The sequence below is a fragment of the Oncorhynchus nerka genome, linkage group LG5 (genome assembly GCF_034236695.1).
Source record: "Oncorhynchus nerka isolate Pitt River linkage group LG5, Oner_Uvic_2.0, whole genome shotgun sequence".
NCBI classification, from domain to species: Eukaryota; Metazoa; Chordata; class Actinopteri; order Salmoniformes; family Salmonidae; genus Oncorhynchus; species Oncorhynchus nerka.
Window position 1 is genome coordinate 39,726,222 of NC_088400.1, and position 27,720 is coordinate 39,753,941.

General features: G+C 45.4%; 2 protein-coding genes across 2 annotated transcripts in view; one reads left to right on the plus strand and one right to left on the minus strand.

The window, feature by feature from the left end:
- Nucleotides 1-3,628: 3,628 nt before the first annotated feature.
- LOC115129478 (zinc finger protein 37-like) lies at nt 3,629-10,484 on the plus strand. The gene is made up of 2 exons (XM_029659861.1): nt 3,629-3,762; nt 8,436-10,484. Exons 1-2 carry the CDS (start codon nt 3,660-3,662, stop codon nt 10,370-10,372), a joined length of 2,040 nt encoding a protein of 679 aa, XP_029515721.1. The 5' UTR covers nt 3,629-3,659; the 3' UTR covers nt 10,373-10,484.
- A 3,358-nt stretch (nt 10,485-13,842) lies between these two features.
- LOC115129925 (equilibrative nucleobase transporter 1-like) overlaps nt 13,843-27,720 on the minus strand; it is a 37,573-nt gene continuing 23,695 nt past the window's right edge. The window contains exons 8-13 of the mRNA XM_029660723.2: nt 20,008-20,126; nt 19,701-19,844; nt 19,007-19,114; nt 18,211-18,397; nt 17,891-18,014; nt 13,843-15,992 (exon numbers count right to left, since the gene is read on the minus strand). Coding sequence (XP_029516583.1) covers nt 15,873-15,992; nt 17,891-18,014; nt 18,211-18,397; nt 19,007-19,114; nt 19,701-19,844; nt 20,008-20,126 — 802 coding nt within the window. The 3' untranslated portion in view covers nt 13,843-15,872. The remainder of the gene's footprint in view (nt 15,993-17,890; nt 18,015-18,210; nt 18,398-19,006; nt 19,115-19,700; nt 19,845-20,007; nt 20,127-27,720) is intronic.

The window sequence follows — 27,720 nt, forward strand, 5'->3', positions numbered from 1 at the left end:
AATACTTTTTTGCCCCACTATATATTCCTTTATTTCCTATATTGTGAATGGGATGGAGATAATTGATGATGCAGATAGACAGGATCATAGACAGTCACAATAGAGAGAAATAGTAATGGCGCCTTTTGTTGGCACTAACTTCGCCATGGCTCGTTGGCCAAAGCCTATGGGGGAAAGGAATTTGGAGGGGTTTTGGATAAACACCGAAAACAAGGTTTGTGGTAAACACAGGCTCAGGAGATCTTATACATTTTGTTTTATGAGATAATCGTCATCAGTTAATGACACTTTTTGTGAATTTTGAAGCATTTATGTCAAACAAAAAAGCACACCAGGGCTTCATCATTCATAAAGGTCATGTTAACTGACTGCTATTATCCCAAAACCCTATTCTTTCCCCATTAATTATCCCCATAGGAATAGCTGAGTGAACCAGAGGTATCTAATTTAGCTTTTTTTAGGACTACAAGCCGGCGAGCTCTATTCTAACTCTCACGCTCTCTCTCTGCACACACACACACACACACACACACACGCGCACACTAAAACTTTGATAGGGCTCGTATGAAATTTAGTATGTTTATTAATATCACTGCTGCACGTGCATTGAATACAAAAAAAACATTTTATTCACAGGAATGATGGATAATGGTAAATAATTGATAAACAGGTTAGGTACTGTTCGGTGTGGCACAGATCATTTTCAACCAACCTTCATTTGTCAGTACTATCTTCTATCTTCGTTCTCGATTCGGCCAAACATGTATCTACTACAATATCCATGTCCAGTTGCAGGTGGTGCGTTTGAGTTTAGAAATGAAGTAATCCAACAATGTGTACACCGCCATCTTGTCCATTTCAAACCTTTTCTCATTGAAAGAGACCGGTGGGTCCACCCCAAAGAGTCGCATGTCATGATGACCTGTCTCGATCAGTGAGAGAAGATTTGAAAAAGACCACATGGTTGGATTACTCCATGGAGTAAAACATGTATTTATTTTAATAACGGAGCATTTTCTAAATTCAAAACGTACCACCTGCAACGAGACACGGACATTGAGAACAAAGACAGTAAGGTTGGTGGGAAATTCTCTGTGCTACATCAAACCGTACCTAACCTGTAACTCCCCAGTAATGGATACCAAACATCTTTGGTTCAATCGCATTATCTGGTGTAACAATCTGTAGCTGCAAATCATCTTGATTTAGCTTTCAAATTTTTTTTTTTTTTTAAGTAAACTAAAGGGAATTACTACTTTTTATAAGATAAAGAATATTACACGGTGGAGCACATAGAGAAATGGTTGGACCTTAAGTTAATGAATGTAAAGATCAGAACAATATACTACTGGTAAAAAATATACAATTCAAAAAATTAAAAATTAAAAATCATTATTTGATTGTATACTTCATGTTAATTGACTGGTGCTATTGTCCAAGCATGCAATTTTAAAATAGTGTAATATTTGAGAAAAGTCACTGTATTTTTGTTGTATTGCACAAACAAATTGCATTGTACAGGGAAAACGATTGATTCTGTGTCCATAAAACCAGGATCCAGTCTACACACTAGAGTCTACAGAATACAAAACAGATGAGTTTGAACAGAAGCTAGGTCATAGGAAGTGTTGCTGAATTTTTACTGTGGTCAAACAGCTTAAAGTGGGGTGCCTGGACACTATACGGTAAAAATATAACAGTAGACAGGAACATATTATTGATTACATGTCAATAAAACCAGGATCCAGTCTACTCACTAGAGTCCCTAGAATACAAAACAGATGAGTTTGAACAAAAGCTAGGTCATAGGAAGTGTTGCTGGACTTTTACTGTGGTCAAACAGCTTACAATGGGGGCATAGTGTTACGTTGGGAGCTATGCAGGGGGCAGAGTGAAAAGCAAGCAACACAGTCCACAGACACAGTCCACCTCAAAACTTAAACATATTTGCTTACTAGAGATCTAGTATTTCCCACCCCAGTTTGAGACAGGTAGTAATGTTCATTCTCTACCGTCCAATATGTATTTCATATACAGTGTATTGTAGGCCGTACAACACAGTCCCAGTGGCGTAGCGCAAATTCCCAAAACAAATATTTTCCCTTATAAAATTCCCCTAAATTTACATTTTAAGTTGAAATAATGCCACAAAATCTATTTTCTCAACTATAAAAATAAAGTTTCCCTGCCGGACAAGGATTGTCCTGACTTTCAACAATCCCTGAGCTAATTTCCTGCAATTCTAAACTTTTGCATTTTGAAAGCTAATTTCCTGTCATTCTAAACAAGTTCATGGGCCCCTCCGCCAGTGCACAGTCCCCATTCAAAACAAACTATATTTGGTTGGTAGAGACCTACTGAGTATTTTCCACACCAGTTTATTTGAGACAGGTAGTAAAGTTTGTTCTGTCTACAGTCCAATATGTATTTCAAATACAGTGTATTGCATTGGGGACTATGGAGGGGACAAGCCAGCAACAGTCTGTATGACAAAGTTCCCCTCCAAAACTATATATATTTGCTTATTCGAGACAGCAGCATACCACCTTGCATCCCACGGCTGTCTTGCCTCTGAAGCTAAGCAGGGTTGGTCTCTGGATGGGAGACCAGATGCTGCTGAAAGTGGTATTGGATGGACAGGAAGAGGGACTCTTTCCTCTGGTCTAAAAAAATATCCCAATTCCCCTGGGAAGCGATTGGGGACATTTCCCTGTGTAGGGTGCTGTCTTTTGGATGGGATGTTAAACGGGGGACTTGACTCTCTGTGTTCACTGAAGATCCCATGGCACTTATCATAAGAGTAGGGGTGTTAACCCTGGCATCCTAGCTAAATTCTCAATCTGGCCCTCATACCATCATGGACACCAAATCATCCCCAGCTTCTAATTGGCTCATTCACCCCCCCTCCTCTCCCCTCTAACTATTCCCCAGGTCGTTGCTGTAGATGAGAATGTGTTCTCAGTCGACTTACCTGGTAAAACAAGGGTAAGAAATACCCTACTATTTGAGACAGGTAGTACATTTTTTTCCCTCTACAATCCAATATGCATTCCATATACAGTAAATTGCATTGTGGGCTATGAAGGGGTGGGGTAAAAAGCCAGCAACAGTCTATATGACAAAGTCCCCCTCCAAAACTAGTTAGTAGAGACCTGACTGAGTATCCCCTTCCCCCTATAACGTTTATTTCAGACTCTGAGTTCAGTTTTTTCTCTACAGTCCAATGTGTACAGTATTTCATTACAGTGAATTGCATTGGCGACTATGGAGGGGCCAGCAACATTTTTTATGACCTAGCTTTTTGTTCAAACTCGTCTGTTTTGTATTCTAGGGATTGTAGTGAGTTGATTGGACCCTGGTTTTATGGACACACATCTATAGTTTTTCCTGTACAGTGCAATATTTGTATGTGCTCTTATGCAGAAATGTGTTATTCTTTTTTTGACACTGGGACATGTTTTAAACCCACAATTTAATGCAAATGTCACTTAAATATGAACAAATATGAATCATTGTTAATGTTTTGACAATTATTTTTCATATATCATGAATCAATACAGGTTATTGACACTTTTCTACTTCGTGGGGGACTTTTATTTTGAAACAAATGTCCTGCTTTCCTCACGTCTTGAAGCTAGCCTGGTAGCTAGTTGACAACAATGGGCGATAGTGAGCAGGTTGAGTGGAAGTTTATGAAATTATACCTTACCGATATTGTAAAAACTATTTCGAATAAATCTGCTACACGGAGATCGAAAAGAAGTAAGTGGCTTGCTAAAGTATCCATAAAATGTTAACGTTACAAGCTAGCTATTAGCTGGTTTATGTTTCATCAAATGCAGAATCATCAGGCAAGAAGGCAATGACTGCAAGTAGGGTTTTAAAGCTTACACTGAGCTAATTAAGCAGTAAGGCCCGAGCGTGGGTGGTGTATGGCCAATATACGACGGCGAAAGGGTCGTTCTTCGGCCAGACGCAACGCGGAGTGCCTGGACACAGCCCTTAACCGTGGTATATTGGCCATATACCACAAACCCCGAGGTGCCTTAATGCTATTATAAACTGTTTACCAACGTAATTAGAGCTGTACAAATACGTGTTTTGTCATACCAGTGGTATAAGGGCTAATATACCACTGGTGTCAGCCAATCAGCATTCAGGGCTTGAACCACCCAGTTTATAATACCTGATAGAACAGCGCAGAGGCATAGGCTATATGGCTATTCCCTGCACACACATCTGGTCAACCTTAGTGAGTCCTAATACATCATAACTTCATTGGGGGTTCTTGTTAGGAACAGTTTGTGTTTAATTATCATTGGAAAACCTAATGAGAAATACAACACATTTAGTCCATAGAAACTACATGTTGTATTTTATTCCACTCTACGCTGCAAAAGGACAGCGTAATGCTCTCTTCACCATGCAGTTTACACTCATATTAAATCATATCTTCAAGAACTATTATTCAAGATGTTTCTATCGACATGTTTTATACAACTCTGTAAATCCCGTATTGATAGAGGTTCCAGAAATAATCTTAGAATGATACATGTTTGTTTTTTTTTTACAACTTGTTGACAAAAACACAGAAGGCATTTTAGAAAACCAGGTACTAAGAGAAGTGTTTTTCAGTTTTGTTTTGGTGAAGACATTCGTGAGTTTACTAGCAATGATAAATATTTGGGTGTTTTTATTGATGAACATATTACCTCTCTATACGAAACATTAGCCCTGGCCGACTCAGCAAGTAGAGCTCTTGGGGGAGTTATAGGAAAAAACAAAACCAGTCAAGGATTTAGGTTATGCCACGTATTCCAAATTGTATGAGACGTGTGTGTGTCCTGTGCTGGACTATTCATTGGGAGTGTGGGGTTCTAAGAGGTGTTTTAAAAACAAACATGTCCACAACAGAGCAGTACGTTACTTTTTAGGTGTCCACAAGTTTGCCCCTATACTTGCAATAACTGGGGACATGGGCTGGGAACCCAGTGAGGTGAGATGGAAGGTGTGTATTGTGATAATTTGGAATAGACTGTTTTGTTTTCTGTATTTATGTATATGTTATGTATGTGTGTGTGTATGTATGTGTGTATATATACAGTGTTATGTACAGTTGAAGTCAGAGTTTACCTGATACATTAACACAGTTTTTCACAATTTCTGACATTTAATCCTCGTAACAATTCCCTGTTTTAGGCCAGTTAAGAATGTGAAATGTCAGAATAATAGTTGAGAGAATGATTTATTTCAGCTTTTATTTCTTTCATGACATTCCCAGTGGGTCAGAAGTTTACATACACTCAATTAGTATTTGGTAGCATTGCCTTTAAATGGTTTAACTTGGGTCAAACGTTTCAGGTAGCCTTCCACAAGCTTCCCACAATAAGTTGGGTGAATTTTGTCCCATTCCTCCTGACAGAGCTTAACTGAGTCAGGTTTGTAGGGCTCCTTGCTCGCACACACTTTTTGAGGTCAGGGCTTTGTGATGGCCACTCCAATACATTGACTTTGTTGTCCTTAAGCCATTTTGCCACAACTTTGGATGTATGCTTGGGGTCATTGCAAAGCACCCCCACAACATGATACTGCTACCCCCGTGCTTCATGGTTGGGATGGTGTTCTTTGGCTTGCAAGCTTCCCCCTTTTTCCTCTAAACATAACAATGGTCAGTTCTATTTTTGTTTCATCAGACCAGAGGACATTTCTACAAAAAGTACGATCTTTGTCCCCATGTGCAGTTGCAAACTGTAGTCTGGCTTTTTTTATGATGGTTTTGGAGCAATGGTTTTTTCCTTGCTGAGCGGCCTTTCAGGTTATGTCGATATAGGACTCATTTTACTGTGGATATAGGTACTTTTGTACCTGTTTCCTCCAGCATCTTCACAAGGTCCTTTGCTGTTTTTCTGGGATTGATTTGCACTTGTCACACCAAAGTACGTTCATCTCTAGGAGACAGAACGCGTCTCCTTCCTGAGCGGTATGATGGCTACGTGGTCCAGACTTGTGTAGGTCTACACATTATTTTTCTGAGGACTTGGCTGATTTTCTCATGATGTCAAGCAAAGAGGCACTGAGTTTGAAGGTAGGCCTTGAAATAAATCCACAGGTACACCTCCAATTGACCTCAATTATCCTATCAGAAGCTACTAAAGCCATGACATAATTTTCTGGAATTTTCCAAGCTGTTTAAAGGCACAGTCAACTTAGTGTACGTAAACTTCTGACCCACTGGAATTGTGAGGCAGTGAATTATAAGTGAAATAATCTGTCTGTAAACAATTGTTGGAAAAATGACGTGTGTCATGCACAAAGTAGATGTCCTAACCGACTTGCCAAAAGTATAGTTTGTTAACAAGAAATGTGTGGAGTGGTTGAAAAACAAGTTTTAATGACTCCAACCTAAGTGTATGTAAACCTCCGACTTCAACTGTATATGTACAGTGGGGAGAACAAGTATTTGATACACTGCCGATTTTGCAGGTTTTCCTACTTACAAAGCATGTAGAGGTCTGTAATTTTTATCATAGGTCCACTTCAACTGTGAGAGACGGAATCTAAAACAAAAATCCAGAGAATCACATTGTATGATTTTTAAGTAAATAATTAGCATTTTATTGCATGACAAGTATTTGATACATCAGAAAAGCAGAACTTAATATTTGGTACAGAAACATTTGTTTGCAATTACAGAGATCATACGTTTCCTGTAGTTCTTGACCAGGTTTGCACACACTGCAGCAGGGATTTTGGCCCACTCCTCCATACAGACCTCCAGATCCTTCAGGTTTTGGGGCTGTGCACGGCAATACGGACTTTCAGCTACCCCCAAAGATGTTCTATTGAGTTCAGGTCTGGAGACTGGCTAGGCCACTCCAGGACCTTGAGATGCTTTTTACGGAGCCACTCCTTAGTTGCCCTGGCTGTGTGTTTCGGGCCGTTGTCATGCTGGAAGACCCAGCCACGACCCATCTTCAATGCTCTTACTGAGGGAAGGAGGTTGTTGGCCAAGATCTCGCGATACATGGCCCCATCCATCCTCCCCTCAATACGGTGCAGTCGTCCTGTCCCCTTTGCAGAAAAGCATCCCCAAAGAATGATGTTTCCACCTCCATGCTTCACGGTTGGGATGGTGTTCTTGGGGTTGTACTCATCCTTCTTCTTCCTCCAAACACAGCGAGTGGAGTTTAGACCAAAAAGCTCTATTTTTGTCTCATCAGACCACATGACCACCTTCCATTCCTCCTTTGGATCATCTAGATGGCCATTGGCAAACTTCAGACGGGGCTGGGCATGCGCTGGCTTGAGCAGGGGGACCTTGCGTGCGCTGCAGGATTTTAATCCATGACGGCGTAGTGTGTTATTAATGGTTTTCTTTGAGACTGTGGTCTCAGCTCTCTTCAGGTCATTGACCAGGTCCTGTCGTGTAGTTCTGGGCTGATCCCTCACCTTCCTCTTGATCATTGCTGACCCACGAGGTGAGATCTTGACTGGAGCCCCAGACCGAGGGTGATTGACCGTCATCTTGAACTTCTTCCATTTTCTAATAATTGTGCCAACAGTTGTTGCCTTCTCACCAAGCTGCTTGCCTATTGTCATGTAGCCCATCCCAGCCTTGTGCAGGTCTACAATTGTATCCCTTATGTCCTTACACAGCTCGCTGGTCTTGTCCATTGTGGAGAGGTTGGAGTCTGTTTGATTTAGTGTGTGGACAGGTGTCTTTTATACAGGTAACGAGTTCAAACAGGTGCAGTTAATACAGGTAATGAATAAGTGGAGGACAGGAGGGCTTAAAGAAAAACTAACAGGTCTGTCAGAGCCGGAATTCTTACTGGTTGGTAGGTGATCACATACTTATGTCATGCAATAAAATGCAAATGAATTACTTAAAAATCATACAATGTGATTTTCTGGATTTTTGTTTTAGATTCTGTCTCTCACAGTTGAAGTGTACCTATGATAAAAAATTACAGACCTCTACATGCTTTTTAAGTAGGAAAACCTGCAAAATCAGCAGTGTATCAAATACTTGTTCTCCCCACTGTGTGTGTGTGTGTGTGTGTATGTATATATATATATATATATATATATATATATTATATATATATATATTATATATATATATTATTTTACTGCTCTTAGGGATGTAATTTACTATTTTGTATAGATTTTTACCTTACATTTTCTTTATATAAATGTTTTATTTTTTACTCTTTATGCAATACGCATTGCAGAGAACACCGGAAGAAGAATGATCATTTAATTACCATAATGTTTGTTTATGTGTCAGTCCCATAAGGGATGGGTTGACATTTGGAGATATTACACATGAAAATAAAATGTAATTCCTTCATTCATGTTGTTTTTTATAACTTTGGAATTATAAAAATAAAGTTAAAAAAACAAATCTAAAACCACCCCTCTGTTTCCCACAGAACCGGTTGCCTATCATGAAGAACAACAGCCGGAGGTGGCCACTCCTCAAAGCTCCGAGAGGCAGCTGAGAACTCCTCAGAGAAACTCCCGGAGGCAAAGTCCCAGGACACGTTCTAGTGTTCTAAAAGAACAAGAGAGGGGCTTTTCTCCCGTGTCTGGTTCTGGGGAGGAGAGCGACAAGGAGGCCTCCCCACCGAAAAGGAGGAACGGAATAAGCAGCTCCAAAAAGACAAGAACAAAGTCTCCATCAAAGGATTGTGGTGACTGTTCCGGGGCCGAGCCTGGTGAACAGCTAGAAGAGAGCACAAAAAGAAAATGTAAATATAGCAACTCAAAAAAGAAAAGGACCAATATTCGCTGCAAGGAGGAGGATGATGACAATTTGTCAGATGAACAAACCGTGGTGGCTTCCCCCAGAAAAAGGAGGAGGCAATGTAGTGACTTCGATGTATTTGAAGCGGAGACTGAAAAATATAATACGGTGTCTGAGCCGTTGGAGGACGTTGTGGAGGAGGAGACTGAAGTGGCCTCTGCTTCTAAGAGGAGGAAGCAGCGCAGCCCCCCCAAAAGAACTACTCCTCGTGGAGAGAAAAAAGCTGAAAGTGATCATTATGAATTGGGAGAACAGGCTGAAGAAACTCCCCCTAGAAAAAACCGTAGCGAGTCTAAAAAGGTAAGAACCAGGACTCCCTCTGAAGACGTGGTGGAAGTTGAAAGTACCCACTTCAAGACGGAAGAACACGCTGCAGCTGAAGACACGACCCTCAGAAAAAGACAGATGAGGTCTAAGAAATCTAAAAAGAAGAGATCCAAGAGTCCTCCCAAGGAGGCCAGCGACACAGAGAGTGATGGTGAATCAGGCAAACATATTTCCAAGACCTGGCCTAAGGACTTCCATGAAGAAGAGCGTGACCAAGATGCCAAGACTCGGCCTAAGGACCTAAGTGAGCAGACTGAGTCTAAAGGCTTAAGTGAAGAGGAGTGGCACTGTTCTGACCATTCAGAGAAGGAGACTGAACACGAGGTGTTACCTGCAAAGAGAAAGAGAGGACCCAAGGGCAAGAAGACAATGAGGTCAGATTCTGAAAACGTCACCGTTAAAAAGAAAGGCAAAAAGCAAGGTGCCATGGGTTTGAAGGCACCAAGAATAAGATTCACACCACCCGTAGAGAAAAGGATAAGGGTGAAAACACTTCACATTTGCAGTTTCTGTGAAAAGGTCCTGCCTAACAGGGCTGCTCTGGGTAGGCACCTTCAGCGTCACACAGGGGAGAAGCCTTACCACTGTGAAGAGTGTGGCAAAGACTACGGCAGCAAAACCACCCTGAAGATTCACAACATGCAGGTTCACCACAAGGGCACCAAGGACTTCATATGCAATGAGTGTGACCAACAGTTTACCCACCTCACGTACCTCAAACGCCACCTGTACTCCCACACGGACAAGGAAAAGAGACCACACCTGTGCAATGTGTGTGGGAAGCATTTTATCCAGAAGTCCCACCTGGACCGCCACAAGATGATTCACACCGGAGAGAAACCATTCAGCTGCGAACACTGCGCCATGGCCTTCAATCGGCCAGAGTACCTGCGGATGCATCTGAAGCTGCACGTGTCGGGTAGTGAGGGGCCAAATCTGGCAGAGCAAGAGAAGACAAAGTGCCCGGAGTGCAACAAGAGTTTTGTCAACCCAAAGTACCTCAACATCCACATGAGAATGCACACTGGGGCGAGGCCATACAAGTGTGAGCACTGTGCTAAGAGCTTCACCCAGACCAGTATTCTCAACGCGCACCGACGTACGCACACGGGAGAAAAGCCACACAAGTGTAAGTCGTGCGGCAGCTGCTTCACCCGTCGCAGGTACCTGGATGACCACATAGGCAGAAAGCATGGGTCTTTACAGCAAATGAAGGAACAGGAGGATGAGCAATGACAACACTGGGTGTTGTGTGGTAATGTAATGTTACGGTGGGGTCTGGAATTTTTGGATGCCTTTGATAAAGATGAGCAAAAAAAGACTGTATGAAATAAATTTATGCAACATTTTTGTATTTATTTTTGGGATGGATCCCGACTGACATAATGGGTACCTGGAGGAAAATGGGTCAGAGTCATGCTTTTAAAATTTCAGTCCAGAGGAGTGTTTAGTATTTTTAGTCCTGGGGAGATTGTGTTGTTATTTGTAATTGATGAAATGTCTGTATTTCTCAGTGTTTTAGAATGAGTTGCTTGTAAGTCTATATATCGGTGTGTCCGATGCCGCCCCTCATCTCCGATTCCCTGCTGAGTGAGCAATATCAAGTGTTCCTGTAGGCTATTTAGTGTGGTCTCAATCAAATGATCCATAGACTATAGGCTGCGAAGTGCATGCTGGGAGAAGCACAGAGCAAAGTTCTATTTCTAAGATAGCTGCTGGGATGGTGTAAATACAACTAGACTGCATTACACACTGCAGTGGATATTCCAACCCTGAGCACCGGCCTGCTCTGCTCTTTATGGCTGTGTTGTTTAGGCCTATGGTAGCAGTTCAAGGGGGGAGTCATGGTTCTTCCGAATGTTTGATTTTTTTTGTTTGTTGTTGATTAGGCCTAGTAAAAATCCTTCGCCTGCACTTATGGACTGCCCTCTTCAATTCAAACCGCAGGTTTTCAATGGGGTTCAAGTCTGGAGACTTGATGTTGATTTTGTGGTCAATAACCCATTTCTGAGCGGGTTTTGATGTGTGCTTGCGGTTATTGTCTTGCTGGAAGATCCACTTGCGGCCAAGTGTCAGCCTCCTGGCAGAGGCAACCAGGTTTTTGGGCTAAAATATCCCGGTACAGGGTAAAGTTCATGATGCCGTTGACTTTTACAAGGGCCCAAGGACCAGTGGAAGCAATATAGTCCCATAACATCAAAGAACCACCACAGTGCAGTCCATAAGCACAGATGATGGATATCAAGGATCTGGAAAGATTCTGTATGGAGGAATGGTCTAAGATCCCTTCCCAATGTGTTCTCCAATCTCATAAAACATTTTAGAAGAAGGCTCAGTGTTGTTGTCCTAGCTGGGGTATTTAAAAACAGGGGATCCAATCATTTGGAGATGTTTTATATGTTAAACAATCTCTTTCTCTGAGCAAATGTATTATTATAAAATAATATACATTTCATTTTTTTTTAGCATACTATATAGTTATGTCATGCATAATGTGAAGGTAAAAAAGTGGAATCTAGTCCTTGCATACAGTTGCCTGGCTACCAATCCACATCCTTCTGACCAACTGATGTTTCTTCTCCACGATGAGTCTGGATTTGCCTCCCCCCTCCTCCCTCCACATTTACTGGATTGGTTGAACAGTTCAGAAGGGAACCTCCCACGACAGTTTTTTTATTTTCTTCTCAAAACCAGTACGTAGGGGATCTTGTTTCAGGTGTTTCTTTTACACCTGCTACATTAGGTTAGGCCAGAGCCAGCCTACATGAAGACATGATCAACTTTGATACTCTGGCTACATTTGTTAGAGACCACCCGATCACTGACTCATTTGTTTTGCGCCACGCCCCTCATTTTGAAGTCCCTCAAATGACTTCTAGGATGTTAGTTTGAGACTTAATGTATGTAGCGATTGATAGAGCAAAGGAAATACATTATTGGTGAGTCATCAGGTAAAGTATACTGCATTATATGCGTAATACAATGAAGTAATCCCTTTTGCAATAAATACAGTACATTCCCAATACAAATGTAATGGTCTCTTCAATGTTGTTGACTTCCATGCTTAAGGCATAGGTGCTCTAACTCTTTTATTTATATATATATATATATATATATATATATATATATATACCAGACACTCTGGTATATTCAGTATGGTGCTGTGCAACACATGCTTTCTCATACAAAATCGCCAGTGAACCCAATAAAGGTTATTGCTGTTATGTGATTAGTTGATTTAATGCTTTAAAACACCCTCATCATGACATGGTTTGTTCACAGGTGAAGTAAAGGCCTTCTGGAAACAGGCTGTTTCCCCCAGTTAAACCAGTAGGTGGTAGACCTGTACAGCCTTTCCTGACAAAAATTATCTCTCAGACTCTCGAAGAGAGCCGTTTTGAATTATTTTTTTGAATTTGAGACATTGGGGACCCAGGGTGGAACATGTGGTCAGTTCAGTATGTGTGGTTATGTTGAAAGCCAGACGTAATCTCATCATCTGAGCATCTTCTTGTTCCCGTCCAACTGAGCAGTTTCTCCGATCTGTAAATGACTTAGGATTCCTAAAATACATCAAACTGATTATCACATTCATTATTCTAAACGGCTTAATAAACACTAGATATGTTTTCCTTGACTGCCTGGATCCTACAATGTAAAATGTGAGTGTAGGGGGTTGGGCAGCAGTGTCACAGTGCACGGTTAGTCAATACTGCTTTAAGAGGCAAATCAAATTTTATTGGTCACATACGCATGGTTAGCAGATGTTTTTGCGAGAGGAGCGAAATGCTTGTGCTTCTATTTCCGACTGCAGCAATATCTAACAAGTAATCTAACAATTCCACAACAAATACCTAATACACACAAATCTAAGTAAAAGAGTGGTATAAGAATATATACATACAGTGGGAAGAAAAAGTATGTGAACCCTTTGGAATTACCTGGATTTCTGCATAAATTGGTCATAATTTGATCTGATCTTCATCTAAGTCACAACAATAGACATACACAGTGTGCTTAAACTAATAACACACAAATTATTGTATTTTTCTTGTCTATATTGAATGTATAATTTAAACATTCACAGTGTAGGTTGGAAAAAGTATGTGAACCCCACAAGGCTAATGACTTCTTGAAAGTTAATTGGAGTCAGGAGTCAGCTAACCTGGAGTCCAATCAATGAAACGAGATTAGAGATGTTGGTTAGAGCTGGCCTGCCCTATAAAAAACACTCACAAAATTAGAGTTTCATATTCACAAGAAGCATTGCCTGATGTGAACCATGCCTTGAACAAAAGAGCTCTCAAGACCTAAGATTAAAAATGGTTGACTTGCATAAAGCTGGAAAGGGTTACAAAATATGTCTAAAAGACAAATTGTCTATAAATGGAGAAAGTAGAGCACTGTTGCTACTCTCCCTAGGACAGTACCTCCAGGCTCTGATCAGGCCCTACACCCAAACAAGGGCACTGCGTTCATCCACCTCTGGCCTGCTCGCCTCCCTACCACTGAGGAAGTCCAGTTCCCGCTCAGCCCAGTCAAAACTGTTCGCTGCTCTGGCCCCCCAATGGTGGAACAAACTCCCTCACGACGCCAGGACAGCGGAGTCAATCACCACCTTCCGGAGACACCTGAAACCCCACCTCTTTAAGGAATACCTAGGATAGGATAAAGTAATCCTTCTCACCCCCCCCCCCCCCCCTTAAAAGACTTAGATGCACTATTGTAAAGTGGCTGTTCCACTGGATGTCATAAGGTGAAAGCACCAATTTGTAAGTCGCTCTGGATAAGAGCGTCTGCTAAATGACTTAAATGTAATGTAATGTAAATGACTGGCCATCCTGCAAAGATGACTGCAAGAGCACAGTGCAGAATGCTCAATGAGGTTAAGATGAATCCTAGAGTGTCAGCTAAGGACTTACAGAAACCTCTGGAACATGCTAACATCTACAATAGGTAAACCACTAAATAAGAATAGTGTTCATGGGAGGACACCACAGAAGAAGCCACTGCTGTCCAAAAAAAACATTGCTGCACGTTTGAAGTTCGCAAAAGAGCACCTGGATGTTCCACAGCACTACTGGCAAAATATTCTGTGGACAGATGCAACTACAGTTGAGTTGTTTGGAAGGAACACACAACACTATGTGTGGAGAAAAAAAGGCACAGCACACCAACATCAAAACCTCATCCCAAAGTATGGTGGAGGGAGCATCATGGTTTGGTGCTGCCTCAGGGCCTGGACAGTTTGACATCATCGACGGAAAAATGAATTCCCAAGTTTATCAAGACATTTTGCAGGAGAATGTAAGGCTATCTGTCCGCCAATTGAAGCTCAACAGAAGTTGGGTGATGCAACAGGACAACGGCCCAAAACACAGAAATAAATCAACAACAGAATGGCTTCAACAGAAGAAAATATGCCTTCTGGAGTGGCCCAGTCCAAGTCCTGACCTCAACCCGATTTGAGATGCTGTGGCATGACCTCGAGAGCGGTTCACACCAGACATTCCAAGAATATTGCTGAACTGAAACAGTTTTGTAAAGAGGAATGATCCAAAATTCCTCCTGACCGTTGTGCAAGTCTGATCTGCAACTACAGAAAACGTTTGGTTGAGGTTATTGCTGCCAAAGGAGGGTCAACCAGTTATTAAATCCAAGGGTTCACACACTTTTCCCACCCTGCACGGTGTGCTCAATAAAAACATATAATTGTTTGTGTTATTAGTTTAAGCAGACTGTGTTTGTCCATTGTCGTGACTTAGATGAAGATCACATTTTATGACCAATTTATGCAGAATCCAGGTAATTCCAAAGGGTTCACATACTTTTTCTTGCCACTGTAGTATAAATATATGGATGAGCAATGACTGAGTGGCATAGGCAAGATGCAATAGATGGTATAAAAATACACTACCGGTCAAAAGTTTTAGAACACCTACTCATTAAAGGGTTTTTATTTTTTTACTGTTTTCTACATTGCAGAATAATAGTGAAAACAACACATGGAATCATGTGGTAACCAAAAAAGGGTTAAACAAATCAAAATATATGTTCTATTTGAGATTCTTCAAATAGCCACCCTTTGCCTTGATGACAGCTTTGCACACTCTTGGCATTCTCTCAACCAGCTTCACCTGGAATGCTTTTCCAGTGGTGATGGAGTACCCACATATGCTGAGCACTTGTTGGCTGCTTTTCCTTCACTCTGCGGTCCGACTCATCCCTAACCATCTCAATTTGGTTGAGGTCGAGGGGTTGTGGAGGCCAGGTCATCTGATGCAGCACTCCATCACTCTCCTTTGTAAAATAGCTCTTACACAGCCTGGAGGTGTGTTGGGTCATTGTCCTGTTAAAAATAAAAAAATAGTCCCACTAAGCTCAAAGCAGATGGGATGGGGTATCGCTGCAGAATGCTGTGGTAGCCATGTTGGTTAAGTGTGCCTTGAAAAGCCCCCCCACACCAGAACACATCCTTCTCCGTGCTTTACGATGGGAAATACACATGCAGGGATCATCCGTTCACCTACTCTGCGTCTCACAAAGTCACAGCGGTTGGAACCAAACATCTACAATTTGGACTCCAGACCAAAGGACACATTTCTACCGGTCTAATGTCCATTGCTCATGTTTCTTGGCCCAAGCAAGTCTCTTCTTCTTATTGGTGTCCTTTATTAAAGGTGTCCTTTAGTAGTGAGGGCTGAAATGACCATTTGAAAGTATTTTTAGAGCTGGTCTAAGAGGAAGGTGAGTCCTTGGGTTTACCCCTCCGGGCAGCCAGGCCACGACAATGCAGATAGACACAGGCAGGATGGATGAAGGCCAGCAGGCTGAGTAACGTCAGAGCTATGTTCACCTGTAGAGGGAAGAGAGAGAAGACAGAGAGTGAGGAGGTGGGGGAAGGGAGATGGGGTCACCACTCTGCGATAACTCCACTTTAGAACATAATGGTAAGCTGAAAAGCTCTACCAATGGCCAGTGTTGGGGAGTAGTGAACTACACATAGTTTAACTAGTCATTTCATGACAGTAGCTTGGGTGGTCATTGAAATAAATTCAAATCTTGGTAGTGTTTTCAGTAGTTAATTAATTGTTTGCCATGTTTTTTTCATATATATATTTTTTATTTTACCTTTATTTAACTAGGCAAGTCAGAACAACTAGGCAAAAATAACAAATACTTTTTTTCAATGACAGCCTAGGAACAGTGGGTTAACTGCCTTATTCAGGGGCAGAGCAACAGATTTTTAGCTTGTCAGCTCGGGGATTCGATCTTGCAACCTTTCGGTTATAAGTCCAATGCTCTAACTACTAGGCTACCTGCCGCCCCATGTGGCGGTGTTGCTAACCAGTGTCGGGGAAGCTACTCTGAAAATATAGTTTAAGAAGCTACTAATTATGATATCTAAATCTAAAATGTCATAGACTACAAATTGCAAGAACAAAACAGAACTTGTAATCACCCTGGAGTAAGATGTTAACAGAATGTGTAATCACCCTGGAGTAAGATGTTAACAGAACGTGTAATCACCCTGGAGTCAGATGTTAACAGAACGTGTAATCACCCTGGAGTCAGATGTTAACAGAACGTGTAATCACCCTGGAGTCAAATGTTAACAGAACGTGTAATCACCCTGGAGTCAGATGTTAACAGAACGTGTAATCACCCTGGAGTCAGATGTTAACAGAACGTGTAATCACCCTGGAGTCAGATGTTAACAGAACGTGTAATCACCCTGGAGTCAGATGTTAACAGAACGTGTAATCACCCTGGAGTCAGATGTTAACAGAACGTGTAATCACCCTGGAGTCAGATGTTAACAGAACGTAATCACCCTGGAGTCAGATGTTAACAGAACGTGTAATCACCCTGGAGTCAGATGTTAACAGAACGTGTAATCACCCTGGAGTCAGATGTTAACAGAACGTGTAATCACCCTGGAGTCAGATATTAACAGAACGTGTAATCACCCTGGAGTCAGATGTTAACAGAACGTGTAATCACCCTGGAGTCAGATATTAACAGAACGTGTAATCACCCTGGAGTCAGATGTTAACAGAACGTGTAATCACCCTGGAGTCAGATGTTAACAGAACGTGTAATCACCCTGGAGTCAGATGTTAACAGAACGTGTAATCACCCTGGAGTCAGATGTTAACAGAACGTGTAATCACCCTGGAGTCAGATGTTAACAGAACGTGTAATCACCCTGGAGTCAGATGTTAACAGAATGTGTAATTTAGTCTCTTAAACACAAAAACGTGTAGTTCAAGTAGTTAGCTACATCACCACATGGCAAACAAGTAATGAACTACTGAAAACGACCTAGATTAGAATTTAGTTCAACTACCACCAAGCTACTGCAAAATGTAATTAAATGACAAGTTGAACTACATGTCGTTCACTACTCCTCAACACTGTAGGAATTTCCTTTCTTTTTTGGCATCAGACCTTCTCACTTTAAACAGTTTTTGTGTTTACTGGGCTAAATTACACTTTCTTTTAACATCCGACTCCAGAGTGATTTATTCTTGCTATTTCTAGTCTATGACATTTAGATATGATCATTTATCACAAAGTAACTTCAGCAAAGTAAAGTAGATTTTTCTTAAGGGTAGCTTTAGTGTAGCTTGACCTCTTCCAGTGTGAAGTATTCGGTAACTTGTTAAACCGTATCGTCAAAGTAGCTTCCCCGACACTGCCAATGGTAAAGGTAGTATATCTGGTCATTCTAATGACAGTAGCTCCACTCACGTATAGTGGGTCTCCTCCCAGCACTCCTTTGACCAGGATAAAGCAGGGGTACTGCAGCAGAGAAACCACTGCAGACAGGGCCATGGCCATACCATACAGCTTCCCAAAGTGACAGGGAGGAAAACTACAGCGAGAGAGAGAGAGAGAGAGAGAGAGAGAGAGATAGAGAGAGAGGCAAGAGAGATCATTTAATTGATTTGTTAGTACGGTACAAAAGTATGACGCTAAGAAGGTGTTGGCGTCTATCCGTGCTCCCCTTATCCTGTTCCATTAGGTTTGTTATTGCAAGCAACTGGTGTGTGTGTGTGTGTGTGACTCACACAATGCTGATGAAGGCTGCATGGCCTCCGTAGAGGAAGGATCGGTTGAGGACCTGCAGGATGAAGGTGAGGTACTGGAGGGGGAGGAAGGGGGTGGAGGCACAGATGGAGAACAGGACACACTGCAGCGCCGTCAGGGTCAGGGAGAGCACCGACGCACGCAGGTCTGCCTCCTTCTCACTCACTCCTACACACACACACACACACGCACACGCACACGCACACACACACCAAACATAAACAGTATGTACACACACAAGAAACACATGTACCCACACCAAACATACGTACCCACACACACAAAGACGCAAATCTCTATTCAATTCCGTCTTCTCCATGACTCTACGCCACCTCCGACACTACCACTTCCCTTACCCCTCTCCGAGCAGTAATGTAAAGTCAGAGGCTCTTCAAGCCAAATGTTCCTACAGTAAAATGTAATAAAAACATATATAAAACCTGGAGAAATTCAAATCTGACGCTGGTACGAGTCTAAAAACGGTCTTAGTGTGTTTGGTTTGGAGTGTGTGTGTGTGAGGTTTGGAGTGTGTGTGTGTGAGGTTTGGAGTGTGTGTGTGTGAGGTTTGGAGTGTGTGTGTGTTTGGTTTGGAGTGTGTGTGTGTGAGGTTTGGAGTGTGTGTGTGTGAGGTTTGGAGTGTGTGTGTGTTTGGTTTGGAGTGTGTGTGTGTTTGGTTTGGAGTGTGTGTGTGTTTGGTTTGGAGTGTGTGTGTGTGTGATGTTTCACATGTGTGTTGTAGGGGGGGGTTGTAGTAGTGTGTATAGGTGAGGTTGGTACCGGGGGTCCTGGGCTTGCCCTTGTGTCGGTCCATGATGAGGCCATTCCAGGGGGCACACAGCACCCCACACAGCTGGGTCACAGCAAACGCATTGGTGTACGTGCTCACTGCAGGGATAAACAGAGCGGAATAAGGACGTGCTTAAAAAGAGAAAAGGGTAGCACTTTAAAGTAAATGTCTGGGAACATCTACCTTTTAAAAGTTAATATTATGTTAACTCATTTACAAATAATGTTGTTGACTCATCCTATACTCGTATTTGTGGCCAAAACATCAATTAGAGAAAAAACACTTTACAAAAAAAAAAACCCTCAAACTATTTTCTCAAACAGACCGTTTCAAAAATGGTTTGCTACTTCCTAATAGAGGATGATGTCATCCACCTGAGAAGGATGAGCTGGCCATTCAACAGTCTACTCACATGAATATTTTTAATGACCGCTATACGCCCACACCATTCCAACACAGAAAAGCTGCTTTTTAACATACTTAATAAAAAAATAATTGGAAGGAAAACTATTCAAATTATTGTAATTAATTACACGTCATATTTCATAGAAATCTGGAAACAATGGAGAGGAACTTTAAAATAAAGGGTAACACTTTAAGTCAACTTTATTAAATGTCAATAAGATATTTAGAAATGTTTAAGACTGAACTATAATGCCTGTTAATAGACAATTGTGTGCGTACCCAGAGAGGGTTCTCCCTGGGTCAGTCTCTGCAGCATGGGGTTGAGGGTGCCGATGAACAGGTAATGCCTCAGCTGCATGACAGAAAGCCACACCAGGTGCCAGAGGAAGAACTTGGACAGGAAACACTCCCAGAAAGTAGCCACTGAGAAGAGGAGGGGGTAGGGGGTTAGAGAGGTCAAATCAGTTACAAATTCACATAAGATTATGTAATTGTAGTAAACAAGGTCTGTACGGGCAACTAATCCTGAATATTTGGGACCAGGGAACGAGCAGAGCTGACATCAAGGTAACCTAAATCTACACACCTTTCTCTGCGCTCTCCTTGTTAAAAGGCATTTCCTCCGTGACATCATCCCTCTGCATGTTGCCGTTGGCTGCTGCCTGTTCTGAGCTGAAGGTCTTGGCCTGGCCACGGCTCTTCATCCTGTCACAGGAAGTAACGGCAACACTGGTTAGAGTCACACAGGGAGGCCAGACAGACCAGGGGGTGTGCTGGGGGTCTCTAGTATTTGTTGGACCTTCTTCTAAGAGCAACAAACATTCAGCAGACATTTATTCCCATCTGTCCTTGGGTCTATTTTCTGTCCAGTCGCTGTGCTGTGGAGGGGGTAGGAGATGTATTCTTACCTGTAGGTGTATCCCTCAGGGAGGGGGTAGGAGATGTATTCTTACCCGTAGGTGTATCTCTCAGGGAGGGGGTAGGAGATGTATTCTTACCTGTAGGTGTATCCCTCAGGGAGGGGGTAGGAGATGTGTTCTTACCCGTAGGTGTATCTCTCAGGGAGGGGGTAGGAGATGTATTCTTACCCGTAGGTGTAGGCCTCAGGGAGGGGGTAGGAGATGTATTCTTACCCGTAGGTGTATCTCTCAGGGAGGGGGTAGGAGATGTGTTCTTACCCGTAGGTGTAGGCCTCAGGGAGGGGGTAGGAGATGTATTCTTACCCGTAGGTGTATCCCTCAGGGAGGGGGTAGGAGATGTATTCTTACCCGTAGGTGTAGCCCTCAGGGAGGGGGTAGGGGATGTGTTCTTACCCGTAGGTGTATCCCTCAGGGAGGGGTAGGAGATGTATTCTTACCCGTAGGTGTATCCCTCAGGGAGGGGGTAGGAGATGTATTCTTACCCGTAGGTGTATCCCTCAGGGAGGGGTAGGAGATGTATTCTTACCCGAGGTGTAGCCCTCAGGGAGGGGGTAGGGGATGTGTTCTTACCTGTAGGTGTATCCCTCAGGGAGGGGTAGGAGATGTATTCTTACCCATAGGTGTATCCCTCAGGGAGGGGTAGGAGATGTATTCTTACCCGTAGGTGTATCCCTCAGGGAGGGGTAGGAGATGTATTCTTACCCGTAGGTGTATCCCTCAGGGAGGGGTAGGAGATGTATTCTTACCCGAGGTGTATCCCTCAGGGAGGGGTAGGAGATGTATTCTTACCCGTAGGTGTATCCCTCAGGGAGGGGGTAGGAGATGTATTCTTACCCGTAGGTGTATCCCTCAGGGAGGGGGTAGGAGATGTATTCTTACCCGTAGGTGTATCCCTCAGGGAGGGGGTAGGAGATGTGTTCTTACCCATAGGTGTAGCCCTCAGGGAGGGGTTAGGGGATGTGTTCTTACCCGTAGGTATATCTCTCAGGGAGGGGTAGGAGATGTATTCTTACCCGTAGGTGTATCCCTCAGGGAGGGGTAGGAGATGTGTTCTTACCCGTAGGTGTAGGCCTCAGGGAGGGGGTAGGAGATGTATTCTTACCCGTAGGTGTATCCCTCAGGGAGGGGTAGGAGATGTGTTCTTACCCATAGGTGTATCCCTCAGGGAGGGGTAGGAGATGTGTTCTTACCCATAGGTGTAGCCCTCAGGGAGGGGGTAGGGGATGTATTCTTACCCGTAGGTGTATCTCTCAGGGAGGGGGTAGGAGATGTGTTCTTACCCATAGGTGTAGCCCTCAGGGAGGGGGTAGGGGATGTGTTCTTACCCATAGGTGTAGCCCTCAGGGAGGGGTTAGGGGATGTGTTCTTACCCGTAGGTATATCTCTCAGGGAGGGGGTAGGAGATGTATTCTTACCCGTAGGTGTATCCCTCAGGGAGGGGGTAGGAGATGTGTTCTTACCCGTAGGTGTAGGCCTCAGGGAGGGGTAGGAGATGTATTCTTACCCGTAGGTGTATCCCTCAGGGAGGGGTAGGAGATGTGTTCTTACCCATAGGTGTATCCCTCAGGGAGGGGTAGGAGATGTGTTCTTACCCATAGGTGTAGCCCTCAGGGAGGGGTAGGGGATGTATTCTTACCCGTAGGTGTATCTCTCAGGGAGGGGGTAGGAGATGTGTTCTTACCCGTAGGTGTAGCCCTCAGGGAGGGGGTAGGAGATGTATTCTTACCCGTAGGTGTATCCCTCAGGGAGGGGTAGGAGATGTGTTCTTACCCGTAGGTGTATCCCTCAGGGAGGGGTAGGAGATGTGTTCTTACCCGTAGGTGTAGCCCTCAGGGAGGGGTAGGGGATGTGTTCTTACCCGTAGGTGTAGCCCTCAGGGAGGGGGTAGGAGGTGTATTCTTACCCGTAGGTGTATCCCTCAGGGAGGGGTAGGGGATGTGTTCTTACCCATAGGTGTATCCCTCAGGGAGGGTAGGAGATGTGTTCTTACCCGTAGGTGTAGCCCTCAGGGAGGGGGTAGGGGATGTGTTCTTACCCGTAGGTGTAGCCCTCAGGGAGGGGGTAGGAGATGTGTTCTTACCCGTAGGTGTATCCCTCAGGGAGGGGGTAGGAGATGTGTTCTTACCCGAGGTGTAGCCCTCATGGAGGGGTAGGGGATGTGTTCTTACCCGTAGGTGTATCCCTCAGGGAGGGGGTAGGAGATGTTTTCTTACCCGTAGGTGTATCCCTCAGGGAGGGGGTAGGAGATGTGTTCTTACCCGTAGGTGTAGCCCTCAGGGAGGGGGTAGGAGATGTATTCTTACCCGTAGGTGTATCCCTCAGGGAGGGGGTAGGGGATGTGTTCTTACCCATAGGTGTATCCCTCAGGGAGGGGGTAGGAGATATGTTCTTACCCGTAGGTGTAGCCCTCAGGGAGGGGGTAGGGGATGTGTTCTTACCCGTAGGTGTAGCCCTCAGGGAGGGGGTAGGAGATGTATTCTTACCCGTAGCTGTATCCCTCAGGGAGGGGGTAGGGGATGTGTTCTTACCCATAGGTGTATCCCTCAGGGAGGGGGTAGGAGGTGTGTTCTTACCCGTAGGTGTAGCCCTCAGGGAGGGGGTAGGGGATGTGTTCTTACCTGTAGGTGTATCCCTCAGGGAGGGGGTAGGAGATGTATTCTTACCCATAGGTGTATCCCTCAGGGAGGGGGTAGGAGATGTATTCTTACCCGTAGGTGTATCCCTCAGGGAGGGGGTAGGAGATGTATTCTTACCCGTAGGTGTATCCCTCAGGGAGGGGGTAGGAGATGTATTCTTACCCGTAGGTGTATCCCTCAGGGAGGGGGTAGGAGATGTATTCTTACCCGTAGGTGTATCCCTCAGGGAGGGGTAGGAGATGTATTCTTACCAGAGGTGTATCCCTCAGGGAGGGGGTAGGAGATGTATTCTTACCCGTAGGTGTATCCCTCAGGGAGGGGGTAGGAGATGTGTTCTTACCCATAGGTGTAGCCCTCAGGGAGGGGTTAGGGGATGTGTTCTTACCCGTAGGTATATCTCTCAGGGAGGGGGTAGGAGATGTATTCTTACCCGTAGGTGTATCCCTCAGGGAGGGGGTAGGAGATGTGTTCTTACCCGTAGGTGTAGGCCTCAGGGAGGGGGTAGGAGATGTATTCTTACCCGTAGGTGTATCCCTCAGGGAGGGGGTAGGAGATGTGTTCTTACCCATAGGTGTATCCCTCAGGGAGGGGGTAGGAGATGTGTTCTTACCCATAGGTGTAGCCCTCAGGGAGGGGGTAGGGGATGTATTCTTACCCGTAGGTGTATCTCTCAGGGAGGGGGTAGGAGATGTGTTCTTACCCATAGGTGTAGCCCTCAGGGAGGGGGTAGGGGATGTGTTCTTACCCATAGGTGTAGCCCTCAGGGAGGGGTTAGGGGATGTGTTCTTACCCGTAGGTATATCTCTCAGGGAGGGGGTAGGAGATGTATTCTTACCCGTAGGTGTATCCCTCAGGGAGGGGGTAGGAGATGTGTTCTTACCCGTAGGTGTAGGCCTCAGGGAGGGGGTAGGAGATGTATTCTTACCCGTAGGTGTATCCCTCAGGGAGGGGTAGGAGATGTGTTCTTACCCATAGGTGTATCCCTCAGGGAGGGTAGGAGATGTGTTCTTACCCATAGGTGTAGCCCTCAGGGAGGGGTAGGGGATGTATTCTTACCCGTAGGTGTATCTCTCAGGGAGGGGGTAGGAGATGTGTTCTTACCCGTAGGTGTAGCCCTCAGGGAGGGGGTAGGAGATGTATTCTTACCCGTAGGTGTATCCCTCAGGGAGGGGGTAGGAGATGTGTTCTTACCCGTAGGTGTATCCCTCAGGGAGGGGGTAGGGGATGTGTTCTTACCCGTAGGTGTAGCCCTCAGGGAGGGGGTAGGGGATGTGTTCTTACCCGTAGGTGTAGCCCTCAGGGAGGGGGTAGGAGGTGTATTCTTACCCGTAGGTGTATCCCTCAGGGAGGGGGTAGGGGATGTGTTCTTACCCATAGGTGTATCCCTCAGGGAGGGGGTAGGAGATGTGTTCTTACCCGTAGGTGTAGCCCTCAGGGAGGGGGTAGGGGATGTGTTCTTACCCGTAGGTGTAGCCCTCAGGGAGGGGGTAGGAGATGTGTTCTTACCCGTAGGTGTATCCCTCAGGGAGGGGGTAGGAGATGTGTTCTTACCCGTAGGTGTAGCCCTCATGGAGGGGGTAGGGGATGTGTTCTTACCCGTAGGTGTATCCCTCAGGGAGGGGGTAGGAGATGTTTTCTTACCCGTAGGTGTATCCCTCAGGGAGGGTAGGAGATGTGTTCTTACCCGTAGGTGTAGCCCTCAGGGAGGGGGTAGGAGATGTATTCTTACCCGTAGGTGTATCCCTCAGGGAGGGGGTAGGGGATGTGTTCTTACCCATAGGTGTATCCCTCAGGGAGGGGGTAGGAGATATGTTCTTACCCGTAGGTGTAGCCCTCAGGGAGGGGGTAGGGGATGTGTTCTTACCCGTAGGTGTAGCCCTCAGGGAGGGGTAGGAGATGTATTCTTACCCGTAGCTGTATCCCTCAGGGAGGGGTAGGGGATGTGTTCTTACCCATAGGTGTATCCCTCAGGGAGGGGGTAGGGAGGTGTGTTCTTACCCGTAGGTGTAGCCCTCAGGGAGGGGTAGGGGATGTGTTCTTACCCGTAGGTGTAGCCCTCAGGGAGGGGTAGGAGATGTGTTCTTACCCGTAGGTGTAGCCCTCAGGGAGGGGGTAGGAGATGTATTCTTACCCGTAGGTGTAGGCCTCAGGGAGGGGTAGGAGATGTATTCTTACCCGTAGGTGTAGGCCTCAGGGAGGGGGTAGGAGATGTATTCTTACCCGTAGGTGTATCTCTCAGGGAGGGGTAGGAGATGTATTCTTACCCGTAGGTGTATCTCTCAGGGAGGGGTAGGAGATGTATTCTTACCCGTAGGTGTATCCCTCAGGGAGGGGTAGGAGATGTATTCTTACCCATAGGTGTATCCCTCAGGGAGGGGTAGGATATGTATTCTTACCCGTAGGTGTATCCCTCAGGGAGGGGTAGGATATGTATTCTTACCCGTAGGTGTATCCCTCAGGGAGGGGTAGGAGATGTGTTCTTACCCGAGGTGTAGCCCTCAGGGAGGGGTTAGGGGATGTGTTCTTACCCGTAGGTGTATCTCTCAGGGAGGGGGTAGGAGATGTATTCTTACCCGTAGGTGTATCCCTCAGGGAGGGGGTAGGAGATGTGTTCTTAGCCGTAGGTGTAGGCCTCAGGGAGTGGGTAGGAGATGTATTCTTACCCGTAGGTGTATCCCTCAGGGAGGGGTAGGAGATGTGTTCTTACCCATAGGTGTATCCCTCAGGGAGGGGGTAGGAGATGTGTTCTTACCCATTGGTGTAGCCCTCAGGGAGGGGTAGGGGATTTGTTCTTACCCGAGGTGTATCCCTCAGGGAGGGGTAGGAGATGTGTTCTTACCCGTAGGTGTAGCCCTCAGGGAGGGGTAGGAGATGTATTCTTACCCGTAGGTGTATCCCTCAGGGAGGGGTAGGGGATGTGTTCTTACCCATAGGGGTATCCCTCAGGGAGGGTAGGAGATGTGTATTCTTACCCGTAGGTGTATCGCTCAGGGAGGGGGTAGGAGATGTATTCTTACCCGTAGGTGTATCCCTCAGGGAGGGGTAGGAGATGTGTTCTTACCCATAGGTGTATCCCTCAGGGAGGGGTAGGAGATGTGTTCTTACCCATAGGTGTAGCCCTCAGGGAGGGGGTAGGGGATGTATTCTTACCCGTAGGTGTATCTCTCAGGGGGGTAGGAGATGTGTTCTTACCCGTAGGTGTAGCCCTCAGGGAGGGTAGGAGATGTATTCTTACCCGTAGGTGTATCCCTCAGGGAGGCGGTAGGGGATGTGTTCTTACCCGTAGGTGTATCCCTCAGGGAGGGGTAGGAGATGTGTTCTTACCCGTAGGTGTAGCCCTCAGGGAAGGGGTAGGGGATGTGTTCTTACCCGTAGGTGTAGCCCTCAGGGAGGGGGTAGGAGGTGTATTCTTACCCGTAGGTGTATCCCTCAGGGAGGGGTAGGGGATGTGTTCTTACCCATAGGTGTATCCCTCAGGGAGGGGGTAGGAGATGTGTTCTTACCCGTAGGTGTATCCCTCAGGGAGGGGTAGGAGATGTGTTCTTACCCGTAGGTGTAGCCCTCAGGGAGGGGGTAGGAGATGTGTTCTTACCCATAGGTGTATCCCTCAGGGAGGGGTAGGGGATGTGTTCTTACCCGTAGGTGTATCCCTCAGGGAGGGGTAGGAGATGTGTTCTTACCCGTAGGTGTATCCCTCAGGGAGGGGGTAGGAGATGTGTTCTTACCCGTAGGTGTAGCCCTCAGGGAGGGGTAGGGGATGTGTTCTTACCCGTAGGTGTAGCCCTCAGGGAGGGGTAGGAGGTGTATTCTTACCCGTAGGTGTATCCCTCAGGGAGGGGGTAGGGGATGTGTTCTTACCCATAGGTGTATCCCTCAGGGAGGGGGTAGGAGATGTGTTCTTACCCGTAGGTGTAGCCCTCAGGGAGGGGGTAGGGGATGTGTTCTTACCCGTAGGTGTAGCCCTCAGGGAGGGGGTAGGAGATGTGTTCTTACCCGTAGGTGTATCCCTCAGGGAGGGGGTAGGAGATGTGTTCTTACCCGTAGGTGTAGCCCTCATGGAGGGGGTAGGGGATGTGTTCTTACCCGTAGGTGTATCCCTCAGGGAGGGGGTAGGAGATGTTTTCTTACCCGTAGGTGTATCCCTCAGGGAGGGGGTAGGAGATGTGTTCTTACCCGTAGGTGTTGCCCTCAGGGAGGGGGTAGGAGATGTATTCTTACCCGTAGGTGTATCCCTCAGGGAGGGGGTAGGGGATGTGTTCTTACCCATAGGTGTATCCCTCAGGGGAGGGTAGGAGATATGTTCTTACCCGTAGGTGTAGCCCTCAGGGGGGGTAGGGGATGTGTTCTTACCCGTAGGTGTAGCCCTCAGGGAGGGGGTAGGAGATGTATTCTTACCCGTAGCTGTATCCCTCAGGGAGGGGTAGGGGATGTGTTCTTACCCATAGGTGTATCCCTCAGGGAGGGGTAGGAGGTGTGTTCTTACCCGTAGGTGTAGCCCTCAGGGAGGGGGTAGGGGATGTGTTCTTACCCGTAGGTGTAGCCCTCAGGGAGGGGTAGGAGATGTGTTCTTACCCGTAGGTGTAGCCCTCAGGGAGGGGTAGGAGATGTATTCTTACCCGTAGGTGTAGGCCTCAGGGAGGGGTAGGAGATGTATTCTTACCCGTAGGTGTAGGCCTCAGGGAGGGGTAGGAGATGTATTCTTACCCGTAGGTGTATCTCTCAGGGAGGGGTAGGAGATGTATT